This window comes from Lolium rigidum, chromosome 3, assembly GCF_022539505.1.
Source record: "Lolium rigidum isolate FL_2022 chromosome 3, APGP_CSIRO_Lrig_0.1, whole genome shotgun sequence".
NCBI classification, from domain to species: domain Eukaryota; kingdom Viridiplantae; phylum Streptophyta; class Magnoliopsida; order Poales; family Poaceae; genus Lolium; species Lolium rigidum.
In genome coordinates, this window is record NC_061510.1 from 273,874,645 (window position 1) to 273,895,489 (window position 20,845).

The window sequence follows — 20,845 nt, forward strand, 5'->3', positions numbered from 1 at the left end:
ATGGTTGTATTTTTTTCAAGGTAGGAAACGGTTCATGCCAAGAATCCGTTCATGTAACAATCCGTTCATGCTTTTTTTATATTCAAGGTAGGAAATCATTCATGCCAAGAATCTTTTTCATGGTTGAATCTTTGTTAAAGGTAGGAAACCGTTCGTGTCAAGACACCGTTCATGCAAAGAAACCGTTCATGATTTAATTTTATTGTACATGGTAGGAAACCGTTAATGCCAAAAATCCGTTCATGCCAAGAATCCGCTCATGCCTTTTATTTTTATGTTCAATCGACGAAACCGTTCATACCAACAATCCGTTCATGGTTGTATTTTTTGTTCAAGGAATGAAACCGTTAATACCAAGAATCCGTTCATTCGAAGAATCCGTTCATGTTTTTTTTTATGTTCAACCTATGAAACCGTTCATACCAACAATCCGTTTATGGTTGAATTTTTGTTCAAGGAAGGAAACCGTTAATACCAAGAATCCGTTCATTCGAAGAATCCGTTCATGTTTTTTTTATGTTCAAGCTATGAAACCGTTCATACCAACAATCCGTTTATGGTTGTATTTTTTTTGAAAGGAAGGAAACCGTTAATGCCAAGAATCCGTTCATTCGAAGAATCCGTTCATGTTTTTTTTTATGTTCAAGCTATGAAACCGTTCATACCAATAATCCGTTTTATGGTTGTATTTTTTGTTCAAGGAAGGAAACCGTTAATGCCAAGAATCCGTTCATGCAAAGAAAACGTTCATGATTTAATTTTATTGTACAAGCTAGGAAACTGTTAATGCCAAGAATCCGTTCATTCGAAGAATCTGTTCATGTTTTTTTTTATGATCAAGGTATGAAACCGTTCATACCAACAATCCGTTTATGGTTGTTTTTTTGTTCAAGGAAGGAAACCGTTAATGCCAAGAATCCGTTCATTCAAAGAATCCGTTCATGTTTTTTTTTATGTTCAAGCTACGAAACCGTTCATACAAACAATCCGTTCATGGGTTGTATTTTTGTTCAAGGTAGAAACAATTCATACCAACAATCCGTTCATGGTTGAATTTTTGTTCAAGGTAGGAAATCGTTCATGCCAAGAATCCGTTCATGGTTGAATCTTTTGTTAAATGTAGAAAACCTTTCATGCCAAAAAACCGTTCATGCCAAGAAATCGTTAATGTTTTAAATTTACTGTTCAAGGTAGGAAACCATTTAATGCCAAGAATCCGTTCATGATATAGATTCCGTTCATGATAAGAACTCGTTCACGATTAAAATTCGTTCATGATATAGAACTCGTTCATGAATAGATTCCGTTCATGATAAGAATTCATTCATGATAAGAATTTGTTCATGATATAGATTCCGTTCATGATAAGAATTCGTTCATGATATAGATTCCGTTCATGATATAGAACTCGTTCATGATATAGAATTGTTCATGATAATAATTCGTTCATGATCTAGAATCTGTTCATGATAAGAATTCGTTCATGATAAGATTTAGTTCATGATAAGAATTCGTTCATGATAAGATTTCGTTCATGATATAGATTCCGTTCATGATAAGAATTTGTTCATGATAAGAATTTCGTTAATGATATAGATTCCGTTCATGATAAGAACTCTTTTTCATGCTAAGATTCTGTTCATTATAAGAACTTATTTCACGATAAGATTCTGTTCATGATAGAATTCGTTCATCATATAAATTCTGTTCATGATAAAATTTTGTTCATGATAAGATTCCGTTCATCTTAAGAATTCGTTCTTGATAAGAATTCCGTTCATGATAAAAATTTGTTCATGATAACAATTCGTTCATGATAAGATTCCGTTCATGATATAGATTTCGTTCATGATAAGATTTCGTTCTATGAACCCAGGAGGTTGGATTCATCCCTGTGTAATGGATTGTTATGGGATGTTAACTACAACTGAGCAACTTCATCGTAGAAAAGAAGGAAAAATTGGTGACAAAGAAATCCTAATGCATGTCGTCATAAAAGAAGTCACGGTTTGTATCATCTTACCTAAACATATGCCACATGACATTTTCCCTTTTTTAAATGTCTGAATTCGAATTTAAATTCCGTACTTTCTTCTTTTTTTAACTTCTCACAGAAATTACTGATGGACCCCAACCTGGATTGTTCAGATCCAGAATATAAAAGGATTTTCTCACTAGATTATGTTGGCTACAGATTGGAAAATGCAGGACTGGTATTTTTTTTATCCATCTGCTTTTTTCCCCCTAAATATTGAAGGAGATATGCCCTAGAGGCAATAATAAAAGTAGTTATTATTTATATCTCTATGTTTATGATAAATGTTTATATATCATGCTAGAATTGTATTAACCGAAACATTAGTACATGTGTGATATGTAGACAAACAAGAAGTCCCTAGTATGCCTCTTAAACTAGCTTGTTGATTAATGGATGATTAGTTTCATAATCATGAACATTGGATGTTATTAATAACAAGGTTATATCATTATATGAATGATGTAATGGACACACCCAATTAAGCGTAGCATAAGATCTCGTCATTAAGTTGTTTGCTATAAGCTTTCGATACATAGTTACCTAGTCCTTATGACCATGAGATCATGTAAATCACTTATACCGGAAAGGTACTTTGATTACACCAAACACCACTGCGTAAATGGGTGGCTATAAAGGTGGGATTAAGTATCCGGAAAGTATGAGTTGAGGCATATGGATCAATAGTGGGATTTGTCCATCCCGATGATGGATAGATATACTCCGGGCCCTCTCGGTGGAATGTCGTCTAATGTCTTGCAAGCATATGAATGAGTTCATAAGAGACCACATACCACGGTACGAGTAAAGAGTACTTGTCGGGAGACGAGGTTGAACAAGGTATAGAGTGATACCGAAGATCAAACCTCGGACAAGTAAAATATCGCGAGACAAAGGGAATTGGTAATGTATGTGAATGGTTCATTCGATCACTAAAGTCATCGTTGAATATGTGGGAGCCATTATGGATCTCCAGATCCCGCTATTGGTTATTGGTCGGAGTGAGTACTCAACCATGTCCGCATAGTTCTCGAACCGTAGGGTGACACACTTAAAGTTGGATGTTGAAATGGTAGTTCTTGAATATGGAATGAAGTTGGAATATTTGTTCGGAGTCCCGGATGTGATCCCGAACATCACGAGGAGTCCCGGAATGGTCCGGAGAATAAGATTCATATATAGGATGTCATTTTATGTGAATAAAATGTCGCGGAAGGTTCTATGGAAGGTTCTAGAAGGTTCTAGAAAAGTCCGGAAGAAACCACCAAGGAAGGTGGAGTCCACAAGGGACTCCACCCCCCATGGCCGGCCAACCCTAGTGGGGGAGGAGTCCCAAGTGGACTCCCCTTAGGGGCCGGCCACCCCCACATGGGAGGTGGGAATCCCACCTTTGGGTGGGAGTCCTAGTTGGGCTAGGATTGCCCCCCCCTATGGAAGGATTTGGTTCGGGTCTTATTCGAAGACTTGGACACCACCTCTTGGGGTTCCACCTATATAATGAGGGCCAAAGGGGAGGGGGCCGGCCACCTAAAACACCACCAAGGTGGCCGCACCCCTATAGTGGCCGGCGCCCCCTCTCCCCAAACCCTAGCCGCCCCGCTCCTCCACTTCCCGCACGCTTAGCGAAGCTCCGCCGGACTTCTTCACCACCACCGACACCACGCCGTCGTGCTGTCGGATTCAAGAGGAGCTACTACTTCCGCTGCCCGCTGGAACGGGGAGGTGGACGTCGTCTTCATCAACAACCGAACGTGTGACCGAGTACGGAGGTGCTGCCCGTTCGTGGCGCCGGAACCGATCGTGATCAAGATCTTCTACGCGCTTTTGCAAGCGGCAAGTGAACGTCTACCGCAGCAACAAGAGCCTCATCTTGTAGGCTTTGGAATCTCTTCAAGGGTGAGACTCGATACCCCCTCGTTGCTACCGTCTTCTAGATTGCATCTTGGCTTGGATTGCGTGTTCGCGGTAGGAAAATTTTTGTTTTCTATGCAACGTTATCCTACGAGTGGTATCGAGCCGTGTCTATGCATAGATGGTTGCACGAGTAGAACACAATGGTTTGTGGGCGTTGATGCTCTTGTTATCTTTAGTTGAGTACTTTGCATCTTTATGGCATAGTGGGATGAAGCGGCTCGGACTAACTTTACATGACCGCGTTCATGAGACTTGTTCCTCGTTCGACATGCAACTTGTATTGCATAAGAGGCTTTGCGGGTGTCTCGTCTCTCCTACTATAGTAAAGATTCAATTTACTCTTCTATTGACAACATTAGTATCAACGTTGTGGTTCATGTTCGTAGGTAGATTAGATCTATATCGAAAACCCTAAACCACGTAAAATATGCAAACCAAATTAGAGAGCGTCTAACTTGTTTTTGCAGGGTTTGGTGATGTGATATGGCCATAATGTGATGATGAATATGTATGAGATGATCATTATTGTATTGTGGCAACCGGCAGGAGCCTTATGGTTGTCTTTAAATTTCATGTTGAGTAGTATTTCAAAGTAGTTGTAATAGTTGCTACATGGAGGACAATCATGAAGACGGCGCCATTGACCTTGGTGCTTCGCCGACGATGATGGAGATCATGCCCGAAGATGATGGAGATCATATCCGTGCTTTGGAGATGAAGATCAAAGGCGCAAAGACAAAAGGGCCATATCATATCACATATGAACTGCATGTGATGTTAATCCTTTTATGCATCTTATTTTGCTTAGATCGCGACGGTAGCATTATAAGATGATCCCTCACTAAAATCTCAAGATAATAAAGTGTTCATCCTTAGTAGCACCGTTGCCAAGACTTGTCGTTTCGAAGCATCTCGTGATGATCGGGTGTGATAGAATCAACAAGTGCATACAACGGGTGCAAGCCGGTTTTGCACATGCGGATACTAAGGTGGCCTTGACGAGCCTAGCATGTACGGACATGGTCTCGGAACACGTGATACCGAAAGGTAGAGCATGAATCATATGATTGATATGATGAACACTTTGAGTGTTCGCCATTGAAATTACACCTTGTCTCGTGATGATCGGACTATGGTGTGGTGGATTTGGTTCGTGTGATCACTAAGACAATGCGAGGGATATTGTTTTGAGTGGGAGTTCACCTAGATTTTTAATTATATTGAATTAAAATTTGAACTCAATTTGTCATAAACTTAGTCTAAACTATTGCAAATATATGTTGTAGAGATGGCGTCCCCAATCAATTTTAACCAGTTCCTAGAGAAAGAAAAGCTTAAGAGCAACGGTAGCAACTTCACCGATCGGTTCCGTCATGTGAGGATCTTCCTCTCCGGCGGAAATCTGCAATATGTGCTTGATGCACCGCTAGGTGACCCTCCTGCGAAACTGAAACCGATGAAGTAAAAGCTGTTTACGAGACTCGGAAAACTCGGTACTCTCAAGTTCGGTGTGCCATCCTGTGCGATCCGGAATCCGATCTTCAAAAACGTTTTGAGCACCACGATCCTCATGAGTTGATGAAAGAGTTAAAGACTATTTTCGAGACTCATGCGGCCGTGGAATGCTATGAAGCATCGAAACATTTCTTCGAGCTGTATGATGGAAGAAGGCAGCTCCATTAGTGAGCACATGCTCGCCATGACCGGGCATGCGAAGAAACTCGGTGACTTGGGAATAGTGATTCCTAACGGATCGGGGATTAATCGTGTCCTTCAATCACCGCCACCAAGTTACAAGAACTTTGTGATGAACTACAATATGCGGAACATGAACAAGGAGTTACCCGAACTCTTTGGCATGCTGAAAGTTGCTGAGATTGAGATCAAGAAAGAGCACCAAGTGTTGATGGTCAACAAAACCACTAGTTTCAAGAAACAGGGGCAAGTCTAAGGGAAAATTCAAGAAGGGTGGCAAGAAAGCTGCCACGCCTCCTATGAAACCTAAGAACGGCCCCAAGCCCGATGCTCGAGTGCTATTACCGCAAGGAGAAGGGACACCTGGAAGCGTAATTGCTCCAAGTATCCGGCTGATCCGAAGAGCGGCCTTGTCAAGAAGAAGAAAGAAGGTATATCCGATATACATGTTATAGATGTTTATCTCACTGGTTCTCGTTCTAGTACACTGGGTATTTGATACTCGGTTCGGTTGCTCATATTTGTAACTCGAAACAGGAACTAAAGAATAAACGAAGACTACCGAAAGATGAAGTGACAATGCGCGTTGGAAATGGATCCAAAGTCGATGTGATCGCTGTCGGCACACTTCCTCTACATCTACCTTCGGGATTAGTTTTAAGCCTAAATAATTGTTATTTTGTACCCGCGTTGAGCATGAACATTATATCCGGATCTTGTTTAATGCAAGACGGTTATTCATTCAAGTCCGAGAATAATGGTTGTTCTATTTTTATGAATAATATCTTTTATGGTCGAGCACCACAAAAGAATGGCTTATTTACGTTAGATCTCGATAGTAGTGATACGCATATACATAACATTGATGCTAAGCGAATTAAATTGAATGATAATTCTACTTATATGTGGCACTGTCGTCTTGGTCATATTGGAGTGAAGCGCATGAAGAAACTCCATATCGATGGATTACTTGAATCACTTGACTTTGAGTCACTTGATAGATGCGAAGCATGTCTAATGGGAAAAATGACTAAGACTCCATTTTACGGTATGATGGAGCGAGCTACCGACTTATTGGAAATCATACATACCGATGTGTGCGGACCAATGAGTATAGCATCGCGAGGTGGTTATCGTTATGTTCTAACCTTCACAGATGATCCGAGTAGATATGGGTATATCTATTTCATGAAACATAAATCCGAAACTTTCGAGAAGTTTAAGGAATTTCAAAGTGAAGTAGAAAATCAACGTAACAAGAAGATAAAATTTCTACGATCTGATCGTGGAGGTGAATATCTGAGTTATGAGTTTGGCATGCATTTAAAGAAATGCGGAATACTTTCACAATTGACACCACCGGGAACACCACAACGAAACGGTGTATCCGAACGTCGTAATCGAACTCTCTTAGATATGGTTCGTTCTATGATGTCTCTTACTGATTTGCCATTATCATTTTGGAGTTATGCATTAGAGACAGCCGCATTCACTTTAAATAGAGCACCATCAAAATCCGTAGAAACGACACCGTATGAATTATGGTTTAATAAGAAACCTAAGCTGTCGTTCCTGAAAGTTTGGGGTTGCGAAGCCTATGTAAAAAAGTTACAACCGGACAAGCTAGAACCCAAAGCGGAGAAATGCGTCTTCATAGGATACCCTAAGGAAACTATAGGGTATACTTTCTATCACAAATCCGAAGGCAAAATATTTGTTGCAAAGAACGGAACCTTTCTTGAGAAAGAATTTCTCACTAAAGAAGTGACTGGAAGAAAAGTAGAACTCGATGAGATTGATGAATCTATACTCGTTGATCGAGTAGCGCAGATGCGGAAGTTGTACCTGTACCGCCTACACCGGCAACGAGAGGAAGCTAATGATAATGATCATGAAACTTCGAACGAGGAAACTACCGAACCTCGCAGATCGACAAGGGAACGTGCCACTCCTGATTGGTATGATCCTTGTCTAAATGTCATGATTGTGGATAACAATGATGAGGACCCTGCGACGTATGAAGAAGCGATGATGAGCCCAGATTCCAACAAATGGCAAGAAGCCATGAAATCCGAAATGGGATCCATGTATGATAACAAAGTATGGACTTTGGTAGACTTACCAGATAGCCGAAAGGCTGTCGAGAATAAATGGATCTTCAAGAGAAAAACAGATGCTGATGGTAATATTACTTGTCTATAAAGCTCGACTTGTCGCAAAGGGTTTCCGACAAATTCAAGGAGTTGACTACGATGAGACTTTCTCACCTGTAGCGAAGCTAAAATCCGTGAGGATTTTGTTAGCAATAGCTGCATTTTTCGATTATGAGATTTGGCGAGATGGATGTCAAAACGGCGTTCCTTAATGGAGACATTGAGGAAGAGTTGTATATGGTACAACCCAAAGTTTTTGTCGATCCTAAAAATGCTGACAAAGTATGCATACTTCAGCGTTCAATCTATGGATCGAAGCAAGCATCAAGAAGTTGGAACCGACGCTTTGATAAGGTGATCAAAGACTTTGGGTTTATACGGTGTCATGGAGAGGCCTGTATTTACAAGAAAGTGAGTGGGAGCTACAGTAGCATTCACGATATTATATGTAGATGACATATTATTAATTGGGAATGATATAGAACTATTAAGCGAGTGTAAAAGGTTATTTGAATAATAGTTTTTCAATGAAAGACCTTGGTGAAGCATCGTATATATTAGGCATCAAGATTTATAGAGATAGATCAAGACGCCTAATAGGGCTATCGCAGAGTACATATCTGGACAAGATTCTAAAGAAATTTAGAATGGACGAAAGTAAGAAAGGATTCTTACCTGTGTTACCAGGCAAGGTCTTGAGTAAGACTCAAGGACCGGCTACGGCAGATGAAAGAGAAAGGATGAGTAATATCCCCTATGCCTCGGCGATGGGATCTATCATGTATGCCATGCTATGTACTAGACCGGATATAGCACATGCTGTTAGTTTGACTAGCGAGATATCAAAGTGATCCGGGAATGGAACACTCGGACAGCGGTCAAGAATATCCTGAAGTACTTGAAAAGAACTAAGGATATGTTTCTTTGTTATGGAGGTGACCAAGAGCTCGTTGTAAATGGTTACACCGATGCAAGTTGGAACACTGATCCTGATGACTCTAAGTCACAATCTGGGTACGTGTTTATATTGAATGGTGCTGCGAGTAAGCTGGGCAAGCTCGAAGCGGTGCACGGTGGCGAAGTCTTCAACGAGAATCGAGTACATAGCGGCTTCGGAGGCTTCATCGAAGCGGTATGGATGAAGAGGTTCATTGTAGAGCTCGGTGTGGTTCCTAGTGCATTGGACCCATTAATCATTTCTCGTGATAACATGGGTGCCATCGCCAATGCACAAGAGCCAAGGTCACACAAGAGGCTGAAGCATATCAAGCTGCGTTACCACTCGATTCGCGAGTACATCGAAGATGGAGAAGTAAAGATTTGCAAAGTACACACCGATCCGAATGTAGCAGATCCGTTGACTAAAGCTCTCCCTAGGGCAAAGCATGACCAACACCGAGAATGCCATGGGTGTTAGGTATATTACAATGTAATCTAGATTATTGACTCTAGTGCAAGTGGGAGACTGAAGGAGATATGCCCTAGAGGCAATAATAAAAGTAGTTATTATTTATATCTCTATGTTTATGATAAATGTTTATATATCATGCTAGAATTGTATTAACAGAAACATTAGTACATGTGTGATATGTAGACAAACAAGAAGTCCCTAGTATGCCTCTTAAACTAGCTTGTTGATTAATGGATGATTAGTTTCATAATCATGAACATTGGATGTTATTAATAACAAGGTTATATCATTATATGAATGATGTAATGGACACACCCAATTAAGCGTAGCATAAGATCTCGTCATTAAGTTGTTTGCTATAAGCTTTCGATACATAGTTACCTAGTCCTTATGACCATGAGATCATGTAAATCACTTATACCGGAAAGGTACTTTGATTACACCAAACACCACTGCGTAAATGGGTGGCTATAAAGGTGGGATTAAGTATCCGGAAAGTATGAGTTGAGGCATATGGATCAATAGTGGGATTTGTCCATCCCGATGATGGATAGATATACTCCGGGCCCTCTCGGTGGAATGTCGTCTAATGTCTTGCAAGCATATGAATGAGTTCATAAGAGACCACATACCACGGTACGAGTAAAGAGTACTTGTCGGGAGACGAGGTTGAACAAGGTATAGAGTGATACCGAAGATCAAACCTCGGACAAGTAAAATATCGCGAGACAAAGGGAATTGGTAATGTATGTGAATGGTTCATTCGATCACTAAAGTCATCGTTGAATATGTGGGAGCCATTATGGATCTCCGGATCCCGCTATTGGTTATTGGTCGGAGTGAGTACTCAACCATGTCCGCATAGTTCTCGAACCGTAGGGTGACACACTTAAAGTTGGATGTTGAAATGGTAGTTCTTGAATATGGAATGAAGTTGGAATATTTGTTCGGAGTCCCGGATGTGATCCCGAACATCACGAGGAGTCCCGGAATGGTCCGGAGAATAAGATTCATATATAGGATGTCATTTTATGTGAATAAAATGTCGCGGAAGGTTCTATGGAAGGTTCTAGAAGGTTCTAGAAAAGTCCGGAAGAAACCACCAAGGAAGGTGGAGTCCACAAGGGACTCCACCCCCATGGCCGGCCAACCCTAGTGGGGGAGGAGTCCCAAGTGGACTCCCCCTTAGGGGCCGGCCACCCTCACATGGGAGGTGGGAATCCCACCTTTGGGTGGGAGTCCTAGTTGGGCTAGGATTGCCCCCCTATGGAAGGATTTGGTTCGGGTCTTATTCGAAGACTTGGACACCACCTCTTGGGGTTCCACCTATATAATGAGGGCCAAAGGGGAGGGGGCCGGCCACCTAAAACACCACCAAGGTGGCCGCACCCCTATAGTGGCCGGCGCCCCCTCTCCCCAAACCCTAGCCGCCCCGCTCCTCCACTTCCCGCACGCTTAGCGAAGCTCCGCCGGACTTCTTCACCACCACCGACACCACGCCGTCGTGCTTGTCGGATTCAAGAGGAGCTACTACTTCCGCTGCCCGCTGGAACGGGGAGGTGGACGTCGTCTTCATCAACAACCGAACGTGTGACCGAGTACGGAGGTGCTGCCCGTTCGTGGCGCCGGAACCGATCGTGATCAAGATCTTCTACGCGCTTTTGCAAGCGGCAAGTGAACGTCTACCGCAGCAACAAGAGCCTCATCTTGTAGGCTTTGGAATCTCTTCAAGGGTGAGACTCGATACCCCCTCGTTGCTACCGTCTTCTAGATTGCATCTTGGCTTGGATTGCGTGTTCGCGGTAGGAAAATTTTTGTTTTCTATGCAACGTTATCCTACAAATATATAGTGAGAAAATCCTCTTTTCACTTTCCTCATATTGTATCAATTAATTTTCTTTTAAAATCTACTATATGTAGGTACACATTCCATGTCCAATTGGGGAAGAGTGGATTCTTATTGTAGCAAACTTCATCGATAAATCATTCGATGTATTAAATCCTGATTCCGGAGTAGGAAAGTTCTCCGAAGTAGTTAACACTGTGATATTCAATTTCAAACAATTATTTGTCAAATGTTACCCTGGTTGCTTCAAGTTCAACATACATGACTTTAGTGTTAAATATGTTCATGTTCCTAAACAAAACTTTAGGTGATTACAATCCCTGCTTTCTAATTTATTAAACATTTATTAATTATGTTTTTATTATACATAAGCTTATCAGGGCATGTCCAATTCCCTTTTTTGAGCGCAGGTATGATTCTGGAATTTTCGTGATCCAATACATGAGGTGCTACAATGGAGTTGAAGTAAAACAATTCTCAAATGTAATTTATTCTTCCATTTAGAATTTTGTACTTCGTGGTTTGCAAAATAAAATAGTAAATCTAGAATTCTTATTTTCCTATCTTTTTCATATTTTTTATAATCTGTATATATGTTATTCAATAAAGGTTGACTTGCAAGCAATCCGAGAAAAAGTCTCATGCCAGCTAGTGATAAACAAATTTAATGAGCAACAGGTGCCAATAGCACGAGAATTCATTTCGAAGCATGTAAGTAAAGTTATTTTTTATTATATATCAATTTCTATTTTTTTTGCGAGAGGTTCTCACCACTTTGAGTTATCTTTTCATGTATGTCAGATGAAGAAAATTTGACATCACGAGACAGTTTTCCATTGTAATAAACATACTTTTTCCATTTACTATTGACTTATGTAGGTAAATTGTCTTGTGTATACTTGGCATCTCAATTTGACAGATGAGACACTTTCAAATTTCCTCTATTTTTTTTCATGTCTGTGATAGGTGAATTTTACAACTTACCTTTTTGATCTAATAATGCTTCTTACTTTTGATCTTCACAGCTTGTTTTTCTTTTTGTACACAACCTGATGTATGGTGATTTTACAATATGTTTCTACATACAATTTGTATATTTTCCAATAAACTCTCACGAACTGAGAAAATTCTAGTGTGAGAATCAAATGTGTTGACTGCTTCGTTCATTTTCCAAAAAATTTAAATGTACTGAAAAGATGCTAGCGACTAGATTCGAACTTTATCCGTTCAGAAGCAGTCCAACGAACAGCGAAATTAAACGTACTAAAAAATTGCTACTGACGACAATCGAACTCAGGTCGATAACGAACAGCGAACAAAGCGAAGCGAAGCAGTCCAACGAAGCAGTCGAACGAAGCAGTCGAACGAAACATGGGCCGGCCCAACAACGGCCGGGGGGTGGTCGGCGCGTCGCTCGGCACCGACCAGGTCGGTGTAAAGCACTTCCCTATGTTACATACCTCTCACAATTTTCGCACCTCAAAAAAAAAACATCGGCGGGCCAGCCCAATTGACGGGCCCAGCCCCATTAGCTGCCGACCAGATCATGGGTGGGATTCCTGTTCGTTCTTCCACGACGAGAGAGGTTCCGCCGTCGCCGCCGCTATATCCATCCCCAACTCCGGCGCCACGACGTTGGACAACGGCTCCTCAGCCTCCATCCTCACCATTGCCGCGGAGGATCTCGGCCTCTCCATCCCCATTCCCATCCCGACTCCGCCGTCTGCGCCGCGGTCGGCGTCCGCGGAGAATCATGCTTAGTGCGTCTATTATCTGCAATTTTTGCGACTGGAATATCTGAAGTCTTATGTGATCTTTCAGTTTCTGAATTCATGTGATGTATGCATTTTTGCTCTATCATGCGTATACAGTTACACACCCCTTACTGAAGTTATCATATTTTATGGATTTAGCCTTTGAGGCAAATACAGTTGAACAGTGTTGCTCTATTTGAAGGTTTTCTTCTAGCTTTCAACGTATGTTAGATTTTTCTCAATTATCTGAAAAGCAATGGTTATTATAATATAGAGGAAGAGTGGAATCATTTGCACAGCTTGGGTCTGATTAGTCATGAAGAAACATGACATAAGAAAGATTGTATTTCCATGTGGTTGCAAGACTTCGATTGTTTGTACTATTCCTCTTCAGACCTGAATAAGAAGACTAGGTCATCAAATACTATAGACGAGTATCCAGTAGTAGGCGAACTACCAAATAATTCAAAGTCCACAACATCTTTCTTTTAGATTGGAGCGTGGTGCGTAAACCATCTGCCAAGGACAGGATTACCAATGGCAAGGCTGATTGCCTCCAAGACCAGGAGTATGTCCTTACTTATGAAGACAAGGACGACGACTGGATGCTTGTTGCTCACCTTCCGTGGGAGTACATTCCTTTGATTGTTACATGTAAATCTGTCTGTCAGTTCAAGGCTTAATTCCCTTGTCAGTACTATTTGTGCATGTGTATTAGATACAAATATCGTGGAACTGAATCTCCATCTGTTGTTGCTTCTATCTCTCTGAATTCTAGAGTACTAGGGCCAGGTTTCGCTATATTAACATGCCGGATTATGCAGCCCCTTGCAACCATTTGAGGCAATCTCACATAGATGTTCACTAGGCTACAACCACTGGATAGCAAACTGACATTTCCTCATATGCCGCTAATAAGGAAATTTAGTTACATTAGGATTCATAACTTATGAATCTTATGTTTTAGTGAAGTCTACTAAAATGTTTTCAATAAATTGTCTGAATTGATTACTATGTCATATTGCCGTAGCTTTCATTTACCTATAGGTTATAAACTGAATAAGTGATAGTTCCAGTAATTCCTCCACCTCAATATTTTTCCTTGCAGTATCTTTACTACTATCTGCCGGAAACTGAAAAGCATGAGAGGATCTGATGCTGCTGGAATAGGCGCTTTTGATCTTTATATATTACAGAACATAAAGAAGATCAGCAAAGGATCAAAAGCTGACATAAAATATTTGCTGTATTCCAGAGTATGCTGAAACAAGGTGATTCTGAAAAGGTATGGTCTGTTTTCAAATTCTAATCATAATATATTTGTCATGTTTCAGCTGCAACCGGACATGGGCCACATCGTCCTCGCATGCATGGCAGGTATGGCGGAGCGGGAGAAGCAGTACTACGGCCGCGCCCTCTTCATCAATATCGCCGGCAACGTGCGCGTCACGCCGGAGGATTTGGTGGCGTCTCTGGAGCAGCACTGCGAACTTCGGCCTAGGTCGGCGACGGCGGAGGTGACAAGCCCACCATACCACTTCTTCATCTGATTCGTCTCGGACGGAGCCTGCACGCGTGTGGTGAACTTCTACCCGGCAGTGCGCTGCTGTGGCGCACAAGTGAGTATTCGCCAGTGGAGCCGTTGTGCGCATGGTACGCCGGGCAAGATGGAGTTCCATACCAGGCTCACCATCGAGGGTCTTCCAGAGGAGGCGCAGGAGCCGCAGGCCGTGAACCTTGTGCTGGCTGGTCTCGACGGCGTGCTCGACGAGATGTTACCGATGACTGACCTCTCTCTTGTGCATGCCACCGCGTGGCATGATCGAAATTTGCTATGATCCTTTTCTCCAGTGTTTACTTTAGTTTACAATGTTCCGAACTAGAGTTTCGTACTACAAAGTGTTTACTTTAGTTTATAATGTTCCGAACTAGAGTTTCGTACTACAAAGTGTTTACTTTAGTTTATAATGTTCCGAACTAGAGTTTCGTACTACAAAGTCTTTACTTTAGTTTATAATGTTTCGAACAGAGTTTGTCATTTTGTCTGATCGAGAAATCTGGCGTATTATAATCTTTATCTTGTATGATTCAAAATACTCTTTATGCTACTTTTCAAATAGTTCAATTGCACTCTCAAACTCAGTCATCGTAGACAAAAGAAATTCCTCGCTCTAGTGTAGTTAGTTACAAACGAGAGACTGCTAGATTTACAAACGTTTAGCTCTTTGAGACTTACTCATAGCATTGGTCTGAAATTGTGAAAGTACTCATGAATAGCAGTCGTCATGTGTCAGATTTGGCCCAGTTAATAGATCTAACCTTCTGCACACTATCGGCTAAGGTACTTGGAGTTCACCGTTACACCTGTGGTAGGGCATAATATCTTCCCTATAGTGTACAACACAAAGCATTGTAAAAATTGTTTTCCGATTCCCATGTTCACAGAACTTGACAGGAATACTACACAACAACAAGCAAACTTAGAACCCCATTATCACTGGTTAATGGTTAAAGCTGCTCCTTTGTCTACACATTCTCAGGCTCTCAGCCCTGATACTTTGTACCCAGTAGCCCACAAAGCAAAGCTATAATACTAAACCAGTTGCACAAGAAAATGAGAAAACGGAAAGTCAGAGCAGAGTTCATCTATACTGGCGTATGTCATAAAAACTGTCTGCAGCAAGTAGCATAGCATCAGGGAAGCACCACCACCTTCAGAGTTTCAGACAACCATTGCATCAGATAAAAACCCTTTTTTGTTTGTAGGTATCATATTACAGAGAAGAATTGACACTGAACTATGTAACTGACATTCCAAATAAGCAAATGTGTTTTGTGTTTCAGAGCTAAGCCTAAAATCTTATCAGAACATCGCCACATCCATGTACCAGAATCATCACACGTTGGGAAGAGAACCACCTTCGGAAGACGACACAGCAACACCTTTTGCTTCAAATCACATACCACCTGGTATATGTTTAAACAAAAGAAACAGTAAATAATACATATCGTATACCAGAAATAATATTGGCGGAAAAATATAGATACAATGAAGATAACATGACTTATCATGTTGTGAATTTATCTGCAAAAGAAATGATGTGAATTTGGTGCTTGCAGGCTACATAACAGCTTTATTAACATCCAATAATCTGCCAACACCACATAACTAAGGAAGCAGTGTATGCATCACACTCGCAAATCAATGAAATAGAGGTAACGAATTTGCAGGATAAACATTTTTTTTTTGAATTGAGGAGCTCCCGCTCCCGATTTCATTAAAAATGAAACCAAGTATCACTTGCGCCCATTACAACTTCATCCCACACCTTTCCTCCAAACTCCTAAAGTTTGACTAAATAGAACCAGACATCATACATGTATCTCTCTAAGTAAATTTCGATAAACTCAGAAAGCCCTTACAGTACAACAAGGATTTGAATCTAAAACAAACTTTATAACAGAACAATGTCTTTCCTTTTGGAACATCTCTTAACATTTTTCCTCCACCTTTTTTTCTATATGTGATAAACTGATTACGAATAAAACCAACATGTACAAAGGATGGCATTAGACTCAACAATCAGACTACTATGTCATGATAATTGTAGTTTCACAAGCCACAACATGCACACCTGCACATGTGGAGCTAGCAATCTTAGGCACATCACCATACATAATGTCTCTAAAACAGAATATCATCTATTTACTTCATGATCTGGCCAATACCCACAGCACATGAACAGCACACTCATGGCTCAAATAGCGACATGGCAAGCATCCACAATACGGTGTTCGTCAGAAATAGGATACCTGGTGCCGGCGATGCAGGACCGGGCCGATTCGCGTGTGGCGGCGGCCGCCCACGATGCAGGATGGCGTGGAGTCGATGGCGGCGGTCGCCCTAGATGCAGGAGGACGGGGTATCGATGGCGGCAGCGGTCTCCACGCGGGACGACGGGATCTCGAGGGTGTCGACGGAGGCGGCGGTTGCGCTCCGCGCAAGACGACGCCGACGGGATGCCGTGATGGCGGCGGCGGTCACGCGACGGAGGCTGGCGAGGGTGTTGACGGAGGCTCGCGAGGGTGTCGACGGAGGCGGCGGTTGCGCTCCGCGCAGGACGACGCCGACGGGACGATGCCGGCGGCGGTCACGCTCCAGGGAGAACGCGATGTTGAGGGAGGCCGGTGACTTCTCTGGTGACGGAGTCTGGAGACTTCTCTCCTGCTGGGCCAATTGTTGGGCCCGTTTCGGGAGAGCTAATTTTATTTTTTTCCATGGTGTACTTGTTGATGGGCTGTCGGGCCGTTTAATCCTGGCCGTTGACTAATCATACCTCTCCCCTTACCAGCTGTGGTAAAAAGTACTGTAAAAGATGCCCTAAATCTTGCCTAAATTGCAATGTTATTTCCTTCTGTGCTATTCAGCTATGCCTGGTAACCTCACCATAGTAGAGAAGAGGTAACTAGACTCACATTTCTATTGTCAACCAAACAGATGGCTCGTGGTATTGAGATGCTCTATGGCCTTCATACTGGGCTACCAAACAACCTCTAACAAAATCTTTAGAGGGAAATAAACCCTTCGCGGGCAACCAAACGAATAGCCAATTCGGCTTCGTGGCTCGTTCCGAACACGCAATGGACTTTCTACCATGTCCCTGTTACGCCCCAAAACCGGCCCAGGGTGCCAAATGCACCCATATTGAATCGCTCCGGAGGATCGTCGTGGCTGGTCTTAGATGAAGTTGTCTTGCTATTTTCAGCCTTGGAGCCCTCCTAGTTGTTCTTATGCCTGCGCAACCCCAGGTTGCCGGGAGATCCCCATGCACACCACGAGCATGCATTGTGTCCTGATCACTCTCAATCCTAGAGCCAGGTGCAGGCCCGGGCCCACAGGAGTGCGGCCTATGCGGCCGCACAGGGCCCATAATTTTGAGGGGCCCCATATTTTGGTATAGGCCTATATGTGTATACAGCAGAAAAAAAAAACTAGACTTGCTCTTGGCCTGGAAGCCAGCCCATGCACGCTTGGAAATGAGAAAAGGCTGGCCACGGTTGGGCCTTCCACGTTCCACTTCCACGCGACCGAAGCGAACACACGCCAGCCTCTTCGGTAATCCATACAGGCAATCGATCAGGATCAGGAGTCCAGGAGACGAGAGGGCGACGAGTTGCCCTGAAGAAAAAGAGAGGCGTCAGTTCATATTCTGGGAAGACGTCGACGCGCCGAGTCACCCAGTTCTTGTTCAGTCGCAATTTCGCTTCAAATCTTCAATCCTGCAAAGTGCTGCTAGGTGCGTGGATTTTTCCATCCCTAAATCTCTGATTATATTCCGTCTCCATCCATACTGCTTGCTGCTGCGATGCTGCCCTAGCCCCATCTCATTCTCATCTAATCTAATTAATTGAATTGTACTGTTCATCTTCTTTTGTAAATAGTCAGGCGCCATGGGGAAGCATCAATCCGGTCATAAAAAACGCCAAAAAAAAAGAAAAGGAAGAAGAGTTAATTCAATCTCAAAGAGGGGCCATGGACAGATTTGTTAAAAGGATGTCAGAAGTATCAACGGATAATCAGTCGGCGATAATATCAATTGAGAGTGAATTGTTGAAGAAGATTTCTTATGAGGATATCATTGAAGATTTCATTTCGAAGAATCCCAAAAGAATGATGTTATTCAAATAAATATTATGCAACCAGGAGTTGACTAGGTATGATTCTTAATGTATCCAATTTTTATGTAAAATATTATTACATACGTATTATATTTGTTGAATATTTTAAATTTACTACTAGGATAGGGCCCCGATTTAGAATGTCGCACAGGGCCCCAAATTTTGCCGGCCCGGCCCTGGCCAGGTGACTGTTTGGAGCATCGAATGGCATCTACTAACTATACACAACGCAAACTGTACTAGTATCTGTTGTTCACTCAAATATTTACTTTGATGTATGTGGATCGTACCTCAGCTATATAACGACTCTCCTCTGCTCCACATTCTTTCATGTCATTGCTAAGGTGTTCATGGCCCTTTATATTTGTAGGTACTGCAGTACATAGACTTAAACCGTTCATTTGTTAATATGTGCTTCACCGGTGACATCTCACTAAGTTGTAAGTAGTTCGGGTCTTGCAGCTTCGGTTGTGCTTCAAAATATTTAAGAACTCATAAGTAGTCCGGCTTTTGTAGTTTGGATTGTGCCTGCAAATATTTGTGAACTCTAGCCTTGATATAACTATTGTCATTTCTCATAAAAAAGGAGAAATAAGACCTAGATAATTCATGGCTCTTAGAAAATATTGCGATAAATAAAAAAGTTACAAAATATTGGTTTAGAATAGATAATTAATTGAGGTAATTTAAAGGAAAACGATTTAAAACCGTCGGAGGATCCTACTGCTCGAGCGCTTGCCACACATCCCTCCGTTTTCATCCCACGAGGGGTTAGTATATACCACCTCGAATTAGTTCATCATTACAAATCGAGGATAAGGTTGAAACAAGTCCTAGCTAATGGAGGGATACGAGACCTCCTCCCAAAATCAGCAGATCATGACCACCACCGAGAGGATGATGAAGAAGGAAGCAGAAGCACTAAACAGGAAAGTACTTGCGTAGCCAGGTCCTCCTGCCCGATGGTTGCAGCTCATGGTACTCAACATACTCTTCTTTGATGTTTGCAATGTAGTTGAGTATCATGCTCAGCAAATTAGGTTGGTACAGCTGCGCCTTGCAGATAAATCGGGGCGTGAAGATTGTCTTCATCTGAGCATAGTTCGCGATTGGGTTGTTGACTTACTCATGATGCCTTAGGTAGCACTGCATTTCACAAGGAATGAGTGTAGCGGAAGATGACAATTACCTACTGTATGATCAAGAAAGGAACTCCATGAAGCTTATTACCTTTAGGTACTCTTGCGGCCTCTCTTCATCTTCAAGGTAGAAGCAACAACCATGTTCGTTCCACTGGAGAGTGCGATCGGATTTGATCTTGCTTATGACGCTCCATTTAGTCCTCCACTTTCTGATGTGGTTGTGGACCTGAAGAGTGCTTACATGTATGGTAGCGAATGCAAGAACATCATCAGCTACGTTCTTCATCTGTGCATCTTTGAATCTTAGGTTAAGGCAGATGCTTGTATTGACGAGCTTAACCAAGCAGTTCAGCACAAACAGTGACATCTTTGGTTGCCAAACCATGGCATGTCTATGTGCAAACAGGAAATCATATGAATTGGCAAATGGAGTAGAAAGATCAGGGGAACCCGGTGGTATGATTGTCTGCATGACAAGTACCAGACAAACATAGCTAAGCATATCAATGAACTATTACATTCACATCTGTATGCATTTTCACATCAATGAACCACCATAAGCAACAACCACAAAAGAAAGAGCCTCCTTACAGTAAGAGGATCCACACGCAACACTGATGTTGGGGAAGAAGGACACCCTGGCGCCGAAGCAGGCAACACAATAGTCCCCACGCTAGAGTCATATCCAACCACGACTACCATCCCCATGCTAGATTCGGGTCCAAGCACGACAACCATCCCGGTGCTAGATGCAGATCCAACCATGGACGGCGATGAAGGAATGGCCTACAATTGAGGCCCTCAGACATCCATGTGTACCTACAAGTTCTAATAGATTTAAGGCTAGGGTTTGCAGAAGCTTACAACAATTGGAGTGATCGATGCAGAGGAAGAAAACGACAAGTCGTGGCCAGTCGACGCTGATACAACCAACGTCGCCGCCTTCAGCCTCGCCGACCTTGTGGGTAAGGACGAGCCGGCCATGTCGCTACGTCTTGAAGGGTAGATGAGCTCAAAATGGGGGGGGGGTATGGGGCATTTGGAATTGGCGGTGAGAGAATTCATCCCGCTGATTTTTTCCGATCCCCTCGAGCTCGCGCCATATCCTCTCGGTTGCTCTGCGGGAACGCGACGTTACTGCTTTTTGCGGAAACGAGGGTGGCTCGCTGGAAAACGGCCACTCGAGCGTTCCTCCTGGGTCTGGCCCAGGGGTGCT

The 20,845-nt window shown here is 42.5% G+C and overlaps 1 protein-coding gene and 1 long non-coding RNA gene across 2 annotated transcripts; one reads left to right on the top strand and one right to left on the bottom strand.

The window, feature by feature from the left end:
• Nucleotides 1-1,869: 1,869 nt before the first annotated feature.
• LOC124696551 lies at nt 1,870-14,358 on the top strand. The gene is made up of 7 exons (XM_047229265.1): nt 1,870-2,007; nt 2,115-2,213; nt 11,129-11,361; nt 11,465-11,537; nt 11,664-11,765; nt 14,064-14,093; nt 14,143-14,358. Exons 1-7 carry the CDS (start codon nt 1,900-1,902, stop codon nt 14,356-14,358), a joined length of 861 nt encoding a protein of 286 aa, XP_047085221.1. The 5' UTR covers nt 1,870-1,899.
• Nucleotides 14,359-15,521: 1,163 nt separating this feature from the next.
• On the bottom strand, nt 15,522-16,731 carry LOC124699521. The gene is made up of 2 exons (XR_007001417.1): nt 16,622-16,731; nt 15,522-15,775 (listed from the first exon to the last, which is right to left on the bottom strand). It is a non-coding gene; the product is annotated as an uncharacterized LOC124699521 (long non-coding RNA).
• Between the last annotated feature and the right edge of the window lie 4,114 nt (nt 16,732-20,845).